Source organism: Macrobrachium rosenbergii, chromosome 55, assembly GCF_040412425.1.
Source record: "Macrobrachium rosenbergii isolate ZJJX-2024 chromosome 55, ASM4041242v1, whole genome shotgun sequence".
NCBI lineage: Eukaryota > Metazoa > Arthropoda > Malacostraca > Decapoda > Palaemonidae > Macrobrachium > Macrobrachium rosenbergii.
In genome coordinates this window covers 84,906,161-84,927,990 of record NC_089795.1, presented here as the reverse complement: position 1 = coordinate 84,927,990, position 21,830 = coordinate 84,906,161, and the positions used below count along the sequence as shown (strand labels likewise).

Here is a 21,830-nt window from a genome sequence, read left to right as displayed (position 1 = left end):
ATCCTTTACAAGCATGTCACCCGACGCTGTCTTGTCACTGCACTGTATATCTCTCATGTTTAAGAGATAGTGCCCCTGGTCAAAACTGCTATTCAAATGATGAAATTCTGACAAATTTTCACTTTTTCTTGAATGAGAGATTTGCAATAAATCCATTGGCTTTTATGAGTTTATTCCATAAAAAAGAGTGCACATCACGAATAATGATGGTATGACAATGAAACTATATCCAAAAGTTCTGCCGATACGACAATAAAGCATCGAGAATATTACTAGTCAAATCGTAGGATTTAGTCTGAAATAATATCAAAATGAAAATTGTGGAAGTTTCATACGCAGATCCCAAAATGATGAAAGGAAGATGGAGGTGGCTTGGACATGTCCGTCGCACAACCCCTAGGAGAAAAGTATCGCTAGCTAGGCTCCAGTAGCCACAAGAAGAGCTGGAAGACCCAGGACCACCTAAAAGGTGGCCGAGATGGGGTTTTGTGGAAGATCGAGCGCAGAAAAACCATGAGAGGTGAATTTCACAGAGACTTGTGTTGCAGGTGATGATGGTGATGATGATGATGATACAAATGTTCAGTTGAAGTTGGTTTAATAAGTTGCCATGTTTCGATTTTACTCGAACGCTGACGTGAGACATGAATCCCCCCCACTATTATTATTATTATTATTATTATTATTATTATTATTATTATTATTATTCAGATGAGCCCTATTCATATGTAAGCCCACAGGGGCCACCGACTTGGAATTCAAGCTTCCAAAGAATATGGTGCTCATTAGGATTTAAGAGAAGGTATAAGGAAATACAGAAAAAAAGAGTACCAGTGCTTTTTTCATTTCAAGAATATCCCTACAGAGAACTCGTCCATTTTTCTGCAAAAGAACCCTAGCAACAGACAAATCTCTCCAGATTTCTCGCCAGTATTCTGGTCCGTTAAGCGTCAGCTGAACTACTCGAGAGAAACAATACATGCGACAATCAATTTCATGAAACAATACTTTATGATGACAACAAAAGGCACCCGATGACTCGAGGAATCTCAATACAGAGACCAAAACAAGAAAAGGTCCACTAGACATTCAAAAACGAGTTTTGCTTTGGAAAGCAAGACACGGGAAAATTTAGTAAGTTCTGCTTGATTGGCGACCGGGTAGGAGGGAGCCTGGGTTCGAAAGAGGCCCTCCCCGAATTTGTAAGTGTTCCTTTACAGACTAATAACAGGGGAAAGTAAGATCACGTGACCCTTCATTACAGGAACCGGAAAGAGTTCGAGCAGATTTCTTAAAACTGTCATCACACGATGACACCTGAGTGTGTCTTGCTAAGTTCGGCTGTCTACGAACCATTCGCTTTCATTCTGAATAAAGTGAGGTACTGATATTGCCTGAGAGAGAGAGAGAGAGAGAGAGAGAGAGAGAGAGAGAGAGAGAGAGAGAGAGAGAGAGAGAGAGAATGGAAGCAGATCATCCCTTATACACACACGCGCACACACACACACACACACACACACACACACACATATATATATATATATATATATATATATATATATATATATATATATATATATATATATATATATATATATATACTACAGTTTTTCACATATCGATTGACGTATGTGTTTGCTGTGCATACGATTCTCTCTTCAGAGAGAATCATTCTCTTCTGCACTCCAGTAAAATGAGGCTAATTTCGGGACAACACTCAAATTTACATCTCAAATCTCAAAGAGTGTCCATCTTCCAAAAGAAATAAATTAACCTTTCATTCTTTTTTTTTTTACAATGTATAACAATACTTACCACAATGAAGGAGCTGCAGGATTCGTTATCGTTTTCTAAGACCTCCTGCTTTCATTCCCATTACCAAAACTGGATCTATAATCCTCTTCGTTAAGGATTCACTAAAAGAAACGTGCCTCCAAGACCAGTAATATTTTCAAAATGAGTAAAACATGCGCCCACATTTCTTCGGCGCAAATGAGTTTTCTGTACGGCGTATACTGCTGTATGAAACTATCTCAGCCGCGGCCTATGAAACTTTCAGCCAGGGTCCGGTGGTGGCCTGTGTTCAGCGTTGCCAGACGCACGATCATGGCTAACTTTAACCTTAAATAGAAAACGAACTACTGAGGCTGGAGTGATGACTGGAGGGTGGATGATCAACATACCAATTTGCAGCCCTCTAGCCTCAGTAGTTTTTCAGATCTGAGGGCGGACATAAAAAGTGTGGACGGACACAGCCATCACAATAGTTTTCTTTTAGAGAAAACTAAAAACAGTTTGGTAATTTTTCTTCCTGCAGGTGTGAACATTTCTGTGAAGGCTCGAATGAAAATGTCTGAACGTATCTTAGCAACCAAGATTTGCTTTTATAAAAAGCGACATAATGGATTAAGAGAGATGAGCTGTAACTACAAAACAGCATTCCCACCAATTCATATCTGATGTTCGCTCTCTGTCTGTCTGTCTCTGCTGGCTTTTTCTTTTTTTTTTTTTTGGATAGCATCAGACGACACCGTCCATCACCTCTGTATCAAAGGTCGTGCCCAGATAATCTGAGAGCAGTCTTCTTCAAGATATGCCGTGCATACATTTTACTGACAGTGGTCACCTCCCCTCCCGTGACTGCCTCAGGTGCCAGGAGTTGCCTGCAAGGGGGTAGCAGGGCCAATGGTTTGGCGAGATGTATAAAAGGAAAGGTTCTCCTTCTTTCGGGCACAGTCCTTCCCTCGAGTTCTTTTGAGCGTCCGCACTCGCCATGAAGGTATATCTTCATTCAAAGTGTACAGTTTCCTTTAGACAGTCTGTCATTGTGACCCGAATTCTGACGAAGTAAGTTGTAATCAGGGATACAACTGTAAACAGTCCAGGGTCTCTGTACGTAAGCGGAACTGGTAGTTTTGGCAAGACGTGGCGTAACGAGTTGTGGCTAGAGAACTTTATCCAGTAACTAATAAGAGTTTAGATCTCCAGTTACTACTATTGGGAAAAGTTCTAAGGTCGAATTGCGGAATCAGCGAAGACAGGAGGAACTCTAGAAAATTTAATGTAATACGTAGGCCTATTGCAGCACCAAGCAAAACTATTTCGCATCGATTATTTCCGAAGCCATTGCACTTGCGAGGAATGTTTCAAGACTTTCGTGCGTAGAAGAATCGCATAGCTATATGTGTATGTATGTATGTATGTATAATATATATATATATATATATATATATATATATGTGTGTGTGTGTGTGTGTGTGTGTGTGTGTGTGTGTGTGTGTGTGTGTGTGTGCGCGCGCGTTTGTGTGTGTGTGTGTGTGTGTGGCGTCGTTATTTGATGATGACACATTTCCTATGTTTTTGCATCTTATCATCAATGATGGTTCTTGAATTAAAATCTGAAAAATTGCTTCCGATAAAAGATACCACTGTACATTTGAATATATATATATATATATATATATATATATATATATATATATATATATATATATATATATATATATATAATATATATATGCATATATATATATATATATATATATATATATATATATATATATATATATATATATTTCACCTTCCACCATTACATCAACAGACCGTAGCAGTGATCGCCTGCATCTTGGGCACGTCGTGTGCTGCCCCACAAGGAGGCTTTGGTAGCGGCTCGCCGATCTCCCCCTCAACGCCGTTCTACCCAGCCGAGCCTGCACAGTACAACTTCCGTTACGACATCAACGACCAATACAGCGGTAACTTCTACGGCCACTCCGAAGTGAGGGACGGAGCCGTCACTCAGGGAAGGTGAGGACAATGAGGTTAAAATGGTCTCGAAATTCTGAGACATACATATATATGCATGCCTAAAATCACTCTCACACGTGATTTTATACTTCAAACACCACCGAGGAAGAAAATGAGACACTATTATAAATCCTGACCAGTGTATGCTTTCCGGCTAACTACGCTATCTGAAGAGATTATATATATATACAGTATATATATATATATATATATATATATATATATATATATATATATATATATATATATATTTTTTTATATATATATATATTATATAAATTTTTCGTAGTTAGTTCTCTGCAGTATACAGGAAGACTACAATACTGATTTTTGATCTCCACGAAACTGGCAGACGTGGCCTATAGTCTATTTCTTTTTCAAAGCCTTCCCCTCTCACCTTGGCGCCATATTTCATTTCCTTGATGTTCAAAGCCAGGTTGAAAATACCTCAAAAGTTTCCTTGTTTTCTGTCCATGACTTTCAGTATCACAAGCTTCTTGGATTTTAAACTATTATCATCACTGACAGTCTATGGAAGCCTTATACAAACTCGATGTCTGTTTTCTTAAACTGTGCATTTCCTTCAGCTCATTGCAGTCCTATAGACCTACGATTCTTTCCAGTTACTACGTGCAGCTTCCCGACTCTCGAGTGATGAAAGTAGATTATGTCGCTGACGAATATGGGTATCACCCAACGATAACATATGAAGGGCAAGCTCAGCACCCGGGTCAGGAATTTATTCTCCCCGCGAAGGATGCTGGGATTTTCACCCCTGCAACTGCTCCTATTCCCAGCTCGATCTCCGTCAGAGCACCCATCGGTACCCCTCTGCCAAACATTGTTCCAGGACCCTTTACTGACCTCGCCCGACCTTTTCTCGGTGTTTCTCCCGTCCCTGGTGAGCTATTGTCCCTGTCTGCTGACCCCACGCCCCTTCAGACCCTACATGGTTCACCTGCTCCGTTTTTGCACTCTTCTCCAGCGATCGCCTTCCACGAACTAGCTCCCTTGCCGGCTCAAGTCTTTGGAAAGTCAGGAAAATAATATGGTCTGCAAAAATTCGTAATAATAACACCTGTCCCTTGTCCTTCCTTTATCGTCAGTGTCAGTTGTCAGTGTGTTTCTTGTTAAAACTTTTGTTGTGACTTAAAAGACGGTCATAACGCAAGCGCTGGCTTTCCTAATATTAATTTGCAAATGATACCGAATATCACGTAACCAAATAATTCCCATTCCCTTGACAATACTCTCTACCTTTTGCTGCTCCCCAAATCCCATTTGGTGGATTTTGTGTAACCTAACCTCGTCCATTTCCTTTCGATTTATCCCTCAAACACTTTGTCAATGTTGTTATGACTTGAATTTGCTGAAACTCGGAAAAAATGTTTATATTTTTTTATTACTGAATAGTTTAATAAATGTTTTTGCAAATAATAATTTTTTCACTTCTTTGTTCTCCAACTCTCTCTCTCTCTCTCTCACACACACACACACACATGCACACACACATATATGTATATATATTTATAAATATAATATATATAATCTTGGTAAATGGCATTAATTGTTCCAGAGGGGATACAGAGTCCTCCAAAATGTTATAAAGTTGTGGCCAGTAAGTGTGGACTATCTGAAAATCCTAGCCAAACTTTGCCAAGCTCATGCATGTGCACTAAATCAATGAAACCTTCAAAATTCACAGAACATTATAGCTTTGCAGTACAAAATAACTGCGTGATAAGCACACATTTTACACAGAATATTAAATAATACAGTCTTTAGCAAGGGTATCATACTCTAGACTTCGGCCAAATACAGTAAGTCTACTCATATTCCTATTCAAATAATTTATTGCCACAGTTAGGCTAAGCAATCAATCAGCGGTGGATGCCACGTATATTACACTGTATATACATTTGTATTTTGCACATACAATGAAGGCATTGCACATCTAACAATGAAAGTAAAACACAAAGACTAAACTAACCACAAACGATAAATGGCAGTTCATAATGCAGTGGGGCTACCATTCTGAAATATTTTGTCCAAATACATTGCGGGCAAGGATGGATAGATATTTTGTATGTCTTCTACAGTATTTCCGGGTGTAAATGCTTTAAGCGGAAAATGCTAAAACCAGACTAATTAAGAGGGTTTTTGGAATTAAGGCATTGGCTGAAAAACCTCTACGGTTATGCCGTACAATTATGGGAAACACACTGGAAAACTGGTGTTTTGGGGTGGGCGGGGGAAAATACATAACAAGTGAAATAATAGGGATGTATTCTTACACCCCAATGATACTTAACTTCTAATTCTTATTAAGATAAGATACATTAAACTTTTTCAAGTGACACTGTGATAGGTAAGGAAGGGACTGGTGTGTTTAGCTACATTCTGTTGTGGGGGGGGAGGGGCGGGTTGGCACCCAGGCCAGGTAAGGACCTGATGCCATAAGTTAGGTTGGGTTATGTCACACTCCTTGTATTTGTTTTAATTATCAGTGCCATATGATAGGTTAGGTGGGGGGATCAAGGGGATAAAACCAGGTAAGGCAGGTTAGGTTAGGTTTGGGCACAACCCGATTGTTCATTTAAATTTTCAGTGCCTTAAGTTAGGCTAGACAGGGGATAAAGAATCCAAGGGAAATGAAGCCCCAACCCAGATAGGCCTAAGGACCCAGAGCCATAGGTTAGGTTAGAATTTTGCCCAATTTTTACTCGCATTGTGTTTTCTCCTAACCAAAAAATTCCCATTTCCCACTGCAGTCCACTTTAATTGAAGGATATGAAGGGTACAGTATGCAAACTACAAAGTCGCCATGAAAAAAAGGGTAAATCTTTTCAACTAAGGAATACAATTACACTTTACAGTAACTAACTCAAGAGAAGAGCCTACCTTGCAGAAGTCTTGAAAACTCTTAGCCACTTTCAGTTCAACTGCCTACTTGGATCCATTACACCCGTTGAACTTTGCCGATTATATAAAATATCACGGCAGCCTAGTTTAACTTCTTGTGCCTAGGTCAGGACATGGGCCACAATGGCAATCTTCCCAGCAGCCCAAGCTTTAAGCTTTACCTAAAAAAAAAAAAAAAAAAAAATATATATAAAATATAAATATATATATATATATATATATATATATATATATATATATATATATATATATATATATATATATATATAAATAAAACTAAAGTACAGCATATAACAGAAGTGCTGTAGGGTATGTACGGTACGTGGTTATGCAGTCTCAATATTGTGTTATATTGTATAGGCAACGAGACTGCCCATTATGATCTGAAAACACAGTACACCCTGACATTCATTCTTTACAACTGTATGCTTACATCATATTCCTGATCTTTCAAAAGGTCAGTGCAGTGTACAATACTGTAACTTTACCAGTGTACAAACTGTAAACAGTAATTATCAATAAAACGTACCAGAATGAAATTACAAGAGAGGTCACGCCATCTTTCCCAAACAGCTTTTGGGAACTGTTCATTTTTCACTTTATTATCTTTATACACACTGTTCATTTTCACTTTATTCAAACATCAAAACCAGTAACCACTTGTACTACACACTGCTTTGCAAGTAATCATCTAATAAACAACTTATGCTTCGTATATTCTTATAGTTATATTGTAAAGAATCATTCCATATTTGCGTGGCCACCATCTACAACATAAAAATCTTGTCAAAAATACAAAAGTTTGCAAATAAAAACAAGCCTAGTGCACTTTTTGATGAAGTTTTTTTTATCTTTCTAGAGATAATGAGGATTGTACTTCACTGTTCTGTACAGTTGTTACATACAATGAAAAAAGAAGGGTACCCAAAGATTATTATATCATTACTCTCTGCCTTTTGTACCAGATTAGAAATAAAACGTGAGGCCCAGCCATTTTCTCTACATTTTTCACTGTATATTATCACCTAAGTACCTGTACATAGCATTATAACTATATAATGAGTAAACCCTTTGAGAAACAGCTTATAGTGACCACATCTCCAAAATATAGCTTATGCTGTACAGTGTCATTTCGTCTTTAGTTCTCATAGGATCAATAATAACTTCAGAAGTTATCTTAAAAACCCAAGAAAGCGAAATGCGTTGCGCAGCTTATAATTGCAGAAATGGACACAGGAATTCTTCAAGAGAAAAACGGAATAACATTTCACAGGTAAGCAAATCATAATGACGGTTGTTCACCAAAAATTTTACGGTTGTCAGTTAATGTCTAGTTAACAGGTGATACTCTGTGTTAACATGAACATTTTCAGCATATCATTCGGGCATATAAATGCAGTGGGTACTTGAATTTTGATATCAGAACATCATTAATATTATATATACTACAAAATATAAAGTGGAACTACTAAAGTCGTAAACTATCAAAGAAGGTACAGGAAAAAAGACTGCAGTGGTATGGATGGCCATGCGATAAAAAAGGGATGAGACAAATATGGGGAGGTGAGAGATGCAGATAGGATAGAGGTGCCTTGGTGGGAGAGCGAGACGAAGACCGAAGCGAAGGTGGATGGATGTTGTTGAAGATGACTTGAGAGACAAACAGCTGTCAGAAGATGATGTATTTGACGGTGCCGAATGGAGGAAAGCCGTCAGAAACATCGACCCCACATAGAATTGGGAAAAGATGTCCAGAAAGAAGAATACCACTGAATATAAAGTAAGAAAGATCTAACTCGTTATTAGAAATGCTCAGTAGCAAGTAGCCTAGTATTACACTTCTTACACTGGTTGTCTGCAAGTATCGTCTTTTAAATACGTTGCTGTGTTGCATAAGGACACCTGCAGTTTTTCGTCGGTCACTGAACTCTTTGCTGTATGCAGGCCTGTGGGGTACTGCCTATGTAATAAATTTTAATTAGAGTTTTTGATACGTAAAGGCAACGATGGAGTTACTTAACAAAATGGATTTTATCAAACATTCTCAACGAAAATTCTAAACTTAACACTTATTCGATTCAGAATATAAAAAATAAATTTTTATGTGTAACAAATTCTGGTTTGACAGGCTAATATGTTTCCATCAAACGTAATGTCTCATAGATTGGTGGGTGTAACTTTGGCTTGTTATCTACGCGTCACCTGCTCGAGGTGCTAGTACTAAATACTGTATGGTAAATGTTAAGTAGACGGCCGCACGAAGATATCGTTTATTAATATAATAATTTGTCGATCACACACAGTATAGAAATAGGTGTATATAATACTTTGATCCTAGAGGGTCTAGTACTAAACACGATGTCCCAAGGAATGCCGCCATGTTTAGTACTAGCACCTCGGAGTAGGTGACGCGTAGATAACAAGCCAAAGGTGGTAGCAAGACAACACATTCAGGTAGGCTAGGCTCGACTTATTCCCTCATACTATCCATTGGGTAAAATGCTACCATATCATTTAAATCTTATTCTCAGTATAATCTAATTTCGAATATTTAAACATTTTTTATGGGAAATTTATCGAATCATCATAACGGGAAAAAAATAGCCTGTAAGAATGGTAGCCGAAGGGAAAGAAGCTTGGCATACCAGGCACTAGGCCTATGTCTTTTGATTCACCAGGCATTTTCATTGTTTCATCCTTTAAAGAACAATTTTATTTCAGATGAGGCAAAATCACTTTCATACAGTAGTCGTCACTTAATAATTCTCTCTAAGTGACTTTCCAAAGATTTAGAATAGAAAGAAGTGTCTTTGCTAGCCTTTTCGGTCGTCGGCTTGTTTACGAGACACTCCGACATTTGAGATAAAGACAGACTAGAATGGAAAATTATTTACTTCCACTACAATAGACCTTAGAACAATAACATTTAGAGATATATTGTACAGTAATAATTAATCTACCTGTAATACAGTATAACAGCCTTGTAACTGAACGAGTACTATGCTGGAGTTTCAATATGGCTCCCCAAAGATCGCCCATCCATGTTTTGACTCCATTGTAACTACATGATAGCTACCGGAAGATAATAATTAAGGTTGAAGAATTTGGCTCACGAATATGGCAATGGATGTAATTAATGCAATAAAAGTGAGAGAATACCTAAAATCTACGGCTTCCCGCAAGACTCGGTGACAATATGCTTGTTCCCGTCTAAGCCGTCTTTCTATGGCGCATTTAGGAGCAGTGTTGCCACTCTGACATTTCAGAAAAGCCAAGATGTGGCCTCAAGAAAAGCCAAGGTTAAAACAATTACCATAGTATCAATATTTGATTATATCATACTAATGGAAAAAGATATCAAGAACCAATTAATCTACAGAGGAAACACTTCTCAAGATTTGCCATATCACATGAGCATCATACTCATCTTCAGCTGGATGAATGTTAACTTCGGTGTATTTCTTGACCTTTCCTGATATCGCTGATGACATTTATGAGAAAACTGGAAGGCTTCCAGTTATAACAAGAGACGTCCTATTTTGCTATGGCTTGTTTCGCAAGCATCGATTGGCCACTGTTCTGTTGGTAACCTGTTTGTTTATTCTTAATTTTGTGACTTGAGAGAAAATTCTTTCTGCTGCTGCTGACGAATGAGCGAGAGCTAAAAGATCAAACATAAAACCTGAAATATCAAATTTACCTTTGTTTGTACCATCCTTGATATTACCTAATTCTGCCCAAAATGAACATGGCGATTGATATAATTTCTCTGTGCAAAAGACTTTGCCACCGATCTTCTAGGTCTTCATCTTTAACTAATTGTGGAAAGTTAGATGCAAGCTTAATAATCAACCTTACCCTTTATTATGGTGACAGTGAAAGTTTGGGCTCAAGAACTTCAAGAAGAGCTAGTACATCTGGCAATCAAGGCAAAATTTTCTTTCTCCTTCTCCTATAGGTTTTTTCAGCAGTAAGGACTCACGTCTTCCTCCTAGGTACAGATCTTTTATGTGAACAAAAGTAGACGAATTTCTTGAATCAGTTTCTGAAAGTTTATGCGATTCCAATAGTTCTTGCCTAATGAACATTCCCATTATACTGCGATATTCACCTGCTATGGTTGGAAAGAGGGAACTTAGCCTGAAATATTCAGACTGAAATTCGGTATTCATCTTATCTACCTTCTTAATTATTTAGTTTAAGAATAGCAGCATGTGCCTTGTGTCCCTATTGTTCATTGTTTTTAAAGTCACAGCTGCTCCATCAATCTTATGTTTGCTTCACTTTCAAAGAACAACAGAAGTGCTTCCCATTGTTCCAAAATTCTTCTGATTTCCTCTCCTCGAGACAGCCACCGAGTCTGAGATGGCTTCAGCATCTTATGCTTGGGGGTATCAACAATGTCTTAAATTAATTTGAATGAACTTTGCCGTTCACAACTGCATGCAAAGTAACAGCATACATTCTTCAAAAATGCCTCCAAATATAAGGGTAAATGAGCATAAGCACAGCTTGAGCACAAAGCAAAGGAATGTCAATCACAGCCAATCACAAATATTGAAGGTATATCTTCCTTCAAATGTGCCTGGAATCCGTTATTACTACCCGTTTTTGTTGAGCAGTTATCGCTGGCAAATGCAATAACAGTAGTTAAAGGTATTATCCTTACTGGTTAGTAACTGTTTCACAACTCGATATAGGCCTTCCCCAATAGCATCATCAACTTCAACTATATCTAACAGCTCATCAGTTACTTTCACTCTCTTCTTATAAAATTTAACCATTATGGCTAAAATCTGAGACACTGCATGCCACTTCTTTCATCTATTATTAATGAAAACCTATTTTCTGTACCTATTTTAGCCATTTCTTGTTTATAACAAAGGATGCCTTTGTCTTTTCATCTTCATCTCCTGTGCTGTTTGACACTGGGAACTTTTTTTTTTTTTTTTTTTTATTTCCACCAAATGATTAGCCTGAGAAAATGGCACACCATTTTCAGCCGATATGCTGCAAGATAGAGTTTAGCTGTATATACTTTGAAGATCTTGTTCTGTTTTTTTTTTTTTTTATTTTGCACAAAATGTTCAATGCTCACAGAACTCTTCTTTGGGGGAAAGCACTTCAAATGCTTTGCTGAAATTTTGTGACTAAGCAGTCTAAATCTGCTGTAGTTTTTTAATTTGCATCAGAGATTGTACACACAGCTGCATATTTGTCTTTGGCATCAGCCTGAAGCCAGTCTTTAAATTCAGGCTCCACTAATCACTCTTACTTAAATTACTGTTGATACCACAATTTTTTCTTCTTTTCTGGTGGAGTTGAATATCCACTACAGTGATGGTTAATTTACTGATAAAAATAAAATTTTTAAATATTTAAAGAGGGGGAAAAAAAAGCAAGGTTGCCGCAGTGGTTCGTCTCTGGTGATGTACTATGTGATGGTCCAGACTTTCTGTATGGCCGTTCGATTAGGCCATATGATAGCATGACAAGATGCAAGGTTATTCAGAAGATGCCATCATTTCTTGGTTTTATTCAGCAAAACACTGTGTTGAATTAAATACATGAACAGGGCTGTTCTCAAACAGCTTTCCCCTTTTTTTTTATCCGTAACCTCCATCAGAATACCTTTTGTATTACTGGTGAGTGGCCGTCATACTGAACGTTAAATTAAGCACTGTTCATCTTAAGGAACAGGCATTCAGTAACTTTGTCAGGAACAGTACCTTCACTGTCCGTTTTCCACCTGATTCTTGTTCAGTGAGATGAAAACGAATTCGTTTACCTATTGTATTATCAGTTCAGGCAGTTCAAACTACTCATTACTTTTGGAGAGTTAGATTCCCAAACCTACTTGTAAGGAAATAGATTTTGGGTATCTATTCCAATAACTAAAACTTTGTAATGATAGTTTCTGTTCACATCTGGAATAATGGATCTCATATTTGGGTTGTGTTTCCCTTACTTTCTTTCTCTCCACTGCAAGAAGTCTTAGCTGTCTTTTATACAGGTACAGTACTCTTTGTGTCAGTTTTTCCCCACATAAATCATGATCAACACACTAACGTAATGCAGACTGGGGTTAGGATGCAACCACAAAAAATTTCAAGAAAAATCAACATTTGCTTATATGCTTTCCACACTTTTTGCTCTTTCTGTGAAATGCAATTTCACTACCATCATGTGTCCCAAGGCCCGACGCTATCACAGACTCCAAAAGCAGTGGCACAGTAAGGTAGGACACCCCCCCGTGAGTTGTACCTCCCAAAAGCCAGCTTTAGGGTGTGTAAGGATAACACTGGCTGTTTGATTCACTGCCTTTATTACTGAAGTCACTGTCCACAAACACGGATACACAGTCCTCAAAAACATATCCCTCCTGCAGGCTACTTCTCAGTAAAACAACTGCTTAGGTACAGAAAATTTTCAAAAATTTTCACCTTCTTACCTACCTCTCTTCTACAGGAATCCGGCCTGTACTAGATTCAGTTGCCTTACATCACAGCAGACAGTGAAACAAAATTAGCAAGAAAGAGCAAAATAAGTGGTACTTTTTCCGTCAATACATCTAGAAAAAATGGTACCTAATATACAAACAGATATAATTGCTCAGCTTACAAGGTAAATAACATTTTTAAAGCGCTACAGAGGAAAAAAAAACAAGCACAAAAGTCACTGAACAGATTCATGAAAACAGCTTGCTACAGATAGCAAAAACTGGCAATACTGAAACAGAGCAAAAGAAAACTGTTCTGAAACTTTATGCAAAACTTTAATAATAGCTAGCAATCAACAAAGACAACAAATTAATTACATACATCTCACTTCTCAACAATGTTTTGTAACTATCTTACACAAGCAAATGACTTCCATAATGATTACTGCCATCCAAAGCAACACCACACCTCCATCCAATTTTCTGGTCTCATTACTGTACAGTTAATTTTGTATTTCATACAACCTTCTTTTAATTATGTCTCTGACTTTTATAAACTGATAACAGCTTTGCTGACTATTTTCAAACACTGCACATTTCATTTTATCGATATGAATTAAATGACAACATTTATGCACTGAGTTTGACAAGTACTGTATGAGTAAAAGAAATTAATTTAACAACAAGCATTTACCACACAGTATTTAATCACACAGACTTCACATTTTGGTACAGCCTGCTATCATATGTTTTAGCAAGGATGGTTGGATGTATGGAATTCAATGACATACCCAAGCATTAGAACCTAAGGTCATTTGGGGCCGTAGTTTTAGGTGTCAACTAGAGGTCAGCCATCCTTGCTTGGTTACTGTAATGAGGCAGTGTTTATAAATGGAAGGAGGAGGAAAATGGTCTTGTGGAATAAAAGAGCTTCTCTCTTTACGAAAATCATTCTAAACTGTATACTATGTTTATGAGAACTGAGGCTGGCAATGAAATCTGTCTGGCAAACCAGTCTGAAAAAAAGCAGGAACCTGCGTTCAGTTCTGCAATTTGACAACAATCATTTTCGTGACTACTGAATGCTTAACTTTCTTTCTTTGACATCAATTTCAATAAAATGATCATGAAAACAAGATGAAGGAAGGGTTCTCAGTAGTGGAATACTTTTCATAAATATGAATAAGTCATGTTTATGTTTTTTTGAATGCGGACTCGATAAGCCTTTCATCTTAGGCCTTGAAAAATTAAACAGGAAAGATTATTAATGAATATATTACAGTACTCTACATTGTATAAGACTGACAAAATGCAGACAGAGAAGACACATAATCAACACAAACACATGGGTTAAAAACTAATTACTATACTATACTGTAATCTATCTGTGCATTTTAAATTTTGTACTATACTGTAATCTATCTGTACATTTTAAATTTTGTACATATTATAAAGTAAATTTACTGTTGCAGCTGAGAATATTATCATTAATAACTCCATTTTTCCCATTCCTCTCTCTTATATGTAAGCTCCTTCACTAGTAATGGTCAAGGCCGCTCTGTGGCACAGCCAGTGACTTTCCACTGGTTTGGTTCAGTTCAATTCCTGCTCAGGTCACAATATATTTTCACTGGCACAAGACCTGAAGATCTCTATGAGCTAGGGATGGGGGTTTTGGGAGGGTGCACTGGTCTACCTGATAACTCCCTGAAACATTTTAATTTGGATGAAATGTCTGTTAACAAGTGCTCCAACTAGGCTCAGCCAGCTATAAGAGCAGACAACAAGAGCATTATCCAATGGTGGACCAATCCAAAAGGGCAGTCCCTGATTCAGACGTATATTGGTAAACTCTTCTCACAAAGTTCTTCAGCTGAACAGACAATAAGAATATTTGCTTTAATTTGTCAGATCAGTCATTTTTCAATTTTATGTCACTCTATTTACAAGTCCGTACATTTGCTTTAGCTTTTATGGGAAATACAGGCCAACGATGAGACCTGAGTTTTGTCCTCAGCAATCTTTGTTACTAACAGAATGAGACTGCCATTCATGGATATCTTTGCTCTCAACTATAACTTGTTATATTGTACCTATTCTTTATCGTTTTCAACTCTCAGCATCATTATGCAAAGATATCGTTCTCCTTGTAATTTATGGTCCTTGATGCTTAAATAAGGTTGATAACCTAGTCACTTACTTCAGTTTTCCATTACTTCATTTAAGTCTCTTTAATACCTACTCTTAAAGTGCCTTATCATTATCAGACACAGAATCATATACATAACTTTGTGAAAGTATGCTTATACATTATATAGGTATTTTAACAAAACATCCATTCTAAGGCTATAAAGAAAAATGTCTAATAAACTTCCTAAAAAATTGCAATATGAGTGTCTTACGACAACTTTACATCTTTGGTATACTGTACATAAATGAATATAAAAAAATCCATGTTATTCTAAGGCTCTGTTTGGCTAAAGCAAGCACCTATATTACAAAACAAAAACATGGCTAATTAAAAAGAACAAAGGCCAGTGGGAAAGGCAACCTAATGACCATTTGTAGCAAAGCCTGGAAAAACAAGAACAAAGTTCAGCTTTAATATTTTCATTTCCTAGACATGAGTCAGTGGTAAAGTATACAAAATTTCACTTCTGGTTTTGTATCTAGTCACAAGAATCAATGGAAAAGTGACCAAAATTTGGTCTTTTGGTCTTGTATTTAAGCATATGAGGTTCATATACAATTCTTGTACTTAAACATAAGAGGTTCATATACAATATCTCAGAGCAAATGTTACAAAGTGCAACAATCCTCACTACAACTTAGAAATCTATAAAATCTTTATGGGAACCTTTAACTAGAGTTTTGTGACTGGGTGATACAGGTTTTGTCTTTCCAAAACAAAGCCATTGGACAGTTTTATAACAATGATCTTCGGTAAAAATGAGAACATATGGAAAAACCTTCAGTCAAAATTAGTATATATGGAAACATTTTCAGGAAGTCTGAGGCTACTATATGATCCTCAGTCAAAATTAGCATATATAGAAAAATCTTTCATGTAGTTTGAGGCTGCAATATAGAGCATTGCATACTGTTCCTGGAAATGAAAGACAACAGAATAAATAATATGGAAAAAATAAGATATACAAAAAAAAAAAAAAACTTTCATTTGGGGAAAAAATATATATATATTTATATTTTGGTGTAGTGTGACGTCCATCTTTAAGCACCAAATAAACAAAAAGGATCTGAATATATCATGAAATCTGAGACAAAGTTTCTTAGATAATTAAGGGCAATTTCACTAAAGATGCTAACACTAATCAGTAACCAACAGCAGGGCACTATCATACAATTTATTGTTATATGATCGTTATAAATTTTCTAAAAAGTTTTTCACTGGTACAGTATATTGTGGGGCACAGCTTAGATTTAACTTCAGTATAACACAGTGTACAACTAACAGGAACTTTAAAATACATACTTTACATGTTATGAACTGGTAACGGCACCTCAACAGCTTTGCAACAGCTCTATAAATGTCAAAAACTTGCTCCGTTTGAGCTCGCTGTAAAGTGAAAGTTATCCCCACCAGCAAACCACATCCTGTCACTCCATCCCTGAAATAATTTTCTTATACATTATAAGTTTAGCAATAGAGAGGTTTCTTTGTGTTTGGCCACACTGCCACAGTTTTTCATGAGTACTGTATCAACAAACACAATGCAAAGTTGCATTTGAGTTGCACTTCATGATAATGACTGTTGTAAGTTTAAAAAAAGTAAAGTTTGTTTGGTTACTGCACCTGCCAGCATATAAGATGCAGGTTTTTTCCTTAAAAAAAAAGCATAAAAATATCACCCTGCATCTAATACAGCCACAGTACAAAATGGAAAAAAATCTGTGGGTCTGGGATGCCCACAAACCTATCTTTCCCCAGTTTATAATCTTTAGTTTGAAGCTGAAACCGTAGCGATGCCTTCACTGCATGTCTGTCACTGGCCTTACCTCTCGAGTTAAACTGATAAAGAAATAAAATCACCCAACAGCTGGAATCTTCAATGACTGTAATCACCTGCTGGGTGTATGATCCCTCAAATTTTCTGCCATCTGAGCCATTTTATTTATGTCTTAGATGAGTTTTCACAAACAGATTGTGAAAATTAGGCTCGCTTTTCTATATTATGAGCAAATCTATTTTGTTACAATCAGATGGTAAACACACTCAGATAGCAATTCATGTAACTTATAGACATAGCATCTTTCATATTTATCGCCCAAACCATTGTGCAAGTCATGTACCTAAACTCAACAGATTTCATTACTTATCAGATACATCATCAAGTATGGAAAAAATCTTGTACTTTTGTGCTTTTGGTATTACAAGTAAAGTATATACTGCCATTTATTCGTGTTGAAAGTTCAAACTACATTGTGGAACATAGTTACATGGTGTAATGTACCTCCTGCATATTTTTCAATTTACATTGAAGGAGCAATTTTTAAGAAGTGAGTGTCACTCTTCGTTCATTTGGTAAACACATGCTCAGAAATTCTGAAATGCGTCTTCTGTTCTAGTTGTCATGTATTCTGTATACAGTATTAGTATTAGCTATATATGAATGTCTTTGTAATGTCAGATCTCACAAGAATTAATAATACGCTTTCAATAATACGTAGTGGGAGAAAGAGAGATTCGAGTTAGACCTCCTGATGTGTTTTGATTCAGCTGTCATCGGTTAAGATAAGCGAGCGCTTTGTTTTGAGTTAAGCGTTGACAGGTCGGGATAACAGTCGAGTTGTGTTGAGATTTCATCATAAGCTTTGTCCCATACGACTTTCTAGTATAGACGTATACCTTTTCGAGAAATATGAACAAGTTATTGCACCGAAGCACATGGCAACTGCATTATGTTTAAGATTACAGCAGTGCTTCTGTTGTATGGGAGAATCTAGTGCTGTTGGGATGTTTTTGGTACAAAGGCAGCCTTCAAGCATTAGCCTAGCACTTCCTCCGTGCTGTTGTACACCTCCTCATACTCCTTCCCTGACTACACCCCTTCCTGAGTGAGAGGTGGCCGCTGCTGCCAGTAATAATGTAAACAAATATTTTCAATAGCTGAAAATATTTTGCAAATTGGTACCATATGTATGAGTACCCGACGAATATGACATGAACATATTTTATCACGACATTCTTGGTACAGTAAGTTTTACTCATAGGCCCTTTAACATATCAATGTTTTACTTTTGTCAGCTGACAGTGTTCTCCCAAAGTCAAGGTTATTTGAGGAAAGTGAAAAAACCTGTAATGCACCATTGAGAGTACAACATTAAAGTTACAAATCTTCCAATGACTCCTCTACTGTAATTGGATGATGCAGGAATGTATCTTTGTAACTATGTACACTTTTTTGTTTTTATGATACACAAATTCTAATTATTGTCTAGCAAAGATTATCTTCCTATTGGGCCTATGAAAAATGTTACATTTGGCCTTTACAACAGAGTAAATTTCTGAAACATATTTCAGGAAAAATTTAGCATCTTCAGCACCAGATATTACGGTAGGTAAGTTCTATGGGATATTATGTAGCACATAAAAAAAATAAAATTGACCAGTACATTACCTGGGAAACGCTTGGGTTATTCCTCATATTGTATTTGGTGACGTAATACCAAATATTTGATGCAATGGTCACTGCCTAATTTGTTCAAAAGAATTTAGTTATTTCTGTACAAAATTACATTACCTTACCTTGCCTTAAACAATAATTCTCCCTTTTGCATAAGGAGACATCTGTAACCCTAATAGATATGAAAAATAAAAGTTATTAAGAAAGACTAGGCTTCAGTGAAATCTCTAAAATTACATAGCTTATCATGACTTCAACATAAGTAATGTTTCTCATACCCACAACATAGCAGAGGAGGCCCAGCATCTAACTGCGTGGTTGGATGGAGCAATTTGTCAGCCAGATTTAACAAAACATTTGGACATTTGGGAGTGGGAGATCCATACTCCCAGTTAAGAACAACATAAGCACTAAATGTATGGTGCAATCCCTGAAACATGAAAATGAAAACAATATTGCAAGGGCATTACAAAAACAATGTATATGTTAAAAGAGATATACAGACTAATGATGTACACATTAAATGTCAGATGAAAATCAGTATGGGTAGCAAGGATTACCAACATCATTTGTTGCACTTACACGTGGATTTTTCACAGTCACAGTGTACTGCCTGAGGTCTGGTCCAGATGGTACTGGAGAACACACGGTGATCTTGTAGCCAGAGACATTCATCTCTTTGCCATCCTTAGGAAGTATAGGAGGAAATTCTTCCTGAAAGATTGTGATTTGATGAGATTTAAATATTTGGGGATTTAATAAGTAGAATGGAAATAATTCAAATAATATAACAGGGCATGTATCAAACGCTAGCAAATCCAGATGAAGAATCTGGTGTTGCTAACTGTCATAGAGTAATTTCAAATTTAACAAAGTACAGTTTATCCAGCTGACAGTCCCAAATTCATTACCAATTACATCTTCAATGTCATGAAAATTTAGACTCTACCTGATACACTATTTTGCCAGAATAACAAGAAAACAAACTGGCAAGTTTGCAAAGCAGTTGATTTATATCTGTGATAAAAAACCCTAGCATTCTGATTAAGTAATGATAAACCAAATTCAAGCATTTTTATGAACATACATTTAACTAACCTCAGCATTTTCTCTATAGTGATTAATTAGAACAACAAAAGGACACTTTTTCTCCATGATCATTCGCCAAAATCTAGCTTGTGTTCCTTTTAAAGGATGCTCAGTCACAAGAAATTTATCTAGCCTGCTGAATCCATAAATTTGCACAGCATTAATGTACTGTGACTCTTCCTTTCCGTTTGTCATCTCTAGGTAAATTCTATGACTGTCCGAAGGCAAGATATATGGATTTCTATTTAGGTGTCTTAATGCTTGGCTGGATGAATATCTGTAAGACAAAGGTGTTGGCAAGGCTTTGACTTTTTCATATTCTGAAGGAGCCCTTGCTAGCAGACTTTCTAGATTATTCTGAAGGTCAACTGAAGTAACTGTAGTAATATTTCCAAAGAGGACTTCCTCTGCAATCATAAGAGCTAGATTATACTGATCTATATTCTCAACAAGACGACCCCTTCCACTGCGAAGCCTTGTCAGAACCTCTATGGGATCAATACTGCCTTCTATCATCAGCATTTCATGAAGCAAGAGCACCATCAACACTGTTCCTGTTCTTCCAATGCCAGCAGAGCAATGAACCACAACACCACCAGCTGAGGAAAATGTAATATTGTCACTGGGAGCAGAAATGAAACAGCAAGACAATTTGGCAGTGTTCTGATATTCCATACTTCTGTGAATTAACAGATCAAATCAGCATTTCTTCATTATATAAAACAGGCAATTCTTGAAAGTTACACCTATTAAAAAACACTCCATAATTATATCATGTGGCATTTATCTCAATCTAAAGCAAAATTTCTTTCCCAAGCTGCACTAACCATCATTATGGTTGTTCAAGAAAAAAGTAATCAAAGAGGAGATAGAATATGCTTCATCAGGGACTCCATGATCAGGCCAATTTGTATAATGATAATGTGTCACATTGTGTCGTGGCTTTCCATCCACAAAGACCTGAAATTAATATTTAGCACTGTTAACATTAACATTACTTAGAAAATATATAAAAATACGTTATCCTACATGACATTCAAAAATGCAAGTTATGCAAATAATTAGTCAAATCTCTGAACTTAAGAATAAAAAAAAAAAAAGATCGCAACATTGGAAGCACCATGAGCAATGTTAATTGCAAGAACTGACAATTCAAATGAGAAAATTTATTTTATCTATTGAGACTGATTTATGTCACAATGCAGCAACAAAACACTCTTGTACATGAACCTATGGAGAATAAAAAGATGATCAAGGTCAAAGATCTATAGCGGTAATCTGTAAATACCGTGTATTTATTGCCTGTTCTTTAAGCCAATTCTTTATGAAAAACAAAGATGCATTCCATTTGAAATAAACTTGTTTCAAGACGCTACTTACTGAAATCACATAATAAGCAGTGAATAATAAGCAGGTTTCAGTCACCAACGTAAATAAAATATTTCTTACAGTAAAAACTGGTATTTTCTTGCATTAGCTGATGAACAAAATATAAGACCACCAGTAATGTTTATACAAGTATATGAAATTTAGAGATCAATATCATATCAGAACAAAAACAAATAAACTGTGGTCCCTTCTAGCTACTATAGTAGAAAGTTAAAAGCACTGTATCTATTGCTTGATTAAAAAATCACAGCAGATGCACATGGCTTCAGTACATAAGCGAATACCACAGGAAAATGACAGGAAGTTCAGTACCAAGCGCTTTCATTTGTTTATTCACACATCTTCAGGCCACAGATGAGACACAGTTGAAAAGAAGGTTACAAGGTAAACAAAAAGAACTAGAATACCAGATGGTTAACTGTCAAAGGCTAATAAACAAAGAGAAAATCCAGGATGCAATTTAACAGTTTACATCTCAGTGCTCCTCCCTACCATATCTCTACGGTTTAGTCGACACACAAAACCATACGAATGTAAAA

At 36.6% G+C, this 21,830-nt stretch overlaps 2 protein-coding genes and 1 long non-coding RNA gene across 5 annotated transcripts in view; 1 reads left to right on the top strand and 2 right to left on the bottom strand.

The window, feature by feature from the left end:
- The window catches only part of LOC136835555 (uncharacterized), a 234,954-nt gene extending 222,062 nt beyond the window's left edge, over window positions 1-12,892 (bottom strand). The window contains exons 1-2 of the mRNA XM_067099210.1: window positions 9,889-12,892; window positions 6,709-6,890 (exon numbers count right to left, since the gene is read on the bottom strand). The gene's annotated coding sequence lies outside the window, so the exon portion shown is untranslated. The remainder of the gene's footprint in view (window positions 1-6,708; window positions 6,891-9,888) is intronic.
- The window catches only part of LOC136835562 (uncharacterized), a 96,656-nt gene continuing 82,794 nt past the window's right edge, over window positions 7,969-21,830 (top strand). Inside the window, exon 1 of the long non-coding RNA XR_010852190.1 lies at window positions 7,969-8,509. This is a non-coding gene — a long non-coding RNA (uncharacterized lncRNA). The remainder of the gene's footprint in view (window positions 8,510-21,830) is intronic.
- Window positions 13,038-21,830, bottom strand: part of LOC136835554 (receptor-type tyrosine-protein phosphatase epsilon-like) — a 282,453-nt gene continuing 273,660 nt past the window's right edge. For all 3 annotated transcript variants that reach the window (XM_067099206.1, XM_067099207.1, XM_067099208.1), the window contains 6 exons: window positions 20,730-20,862; window positions 19,912-20,501; window positions 19,396-19,527; window positions 19,092-19,243; window positions 16,662-16,797; window positions 13,038-16,274 (listed from right to left, as the gene is read on the bottom strand). In XM_067099206.1, coding sequence (XP_066955307.1) covers window positions 16,200-16,274; window positions 16,662-16,797; window positions 19,092-19,243; window positions 19,396-19,527; window positions 19,912-20,501; window positions 20,730-20,862 — 1,218 coding nt within the window. In that variant the 3' untranslated portion in view covers window positions 13,038-16,199. The remainder of the gene's footprint in view (window positions 16,275-16,661; window positions 16,798-19,091; window positions 19,244-19,395; window positions 19,528-19,911; window positions 20,502-20,729; window positions 20,863-21,830) is intronic.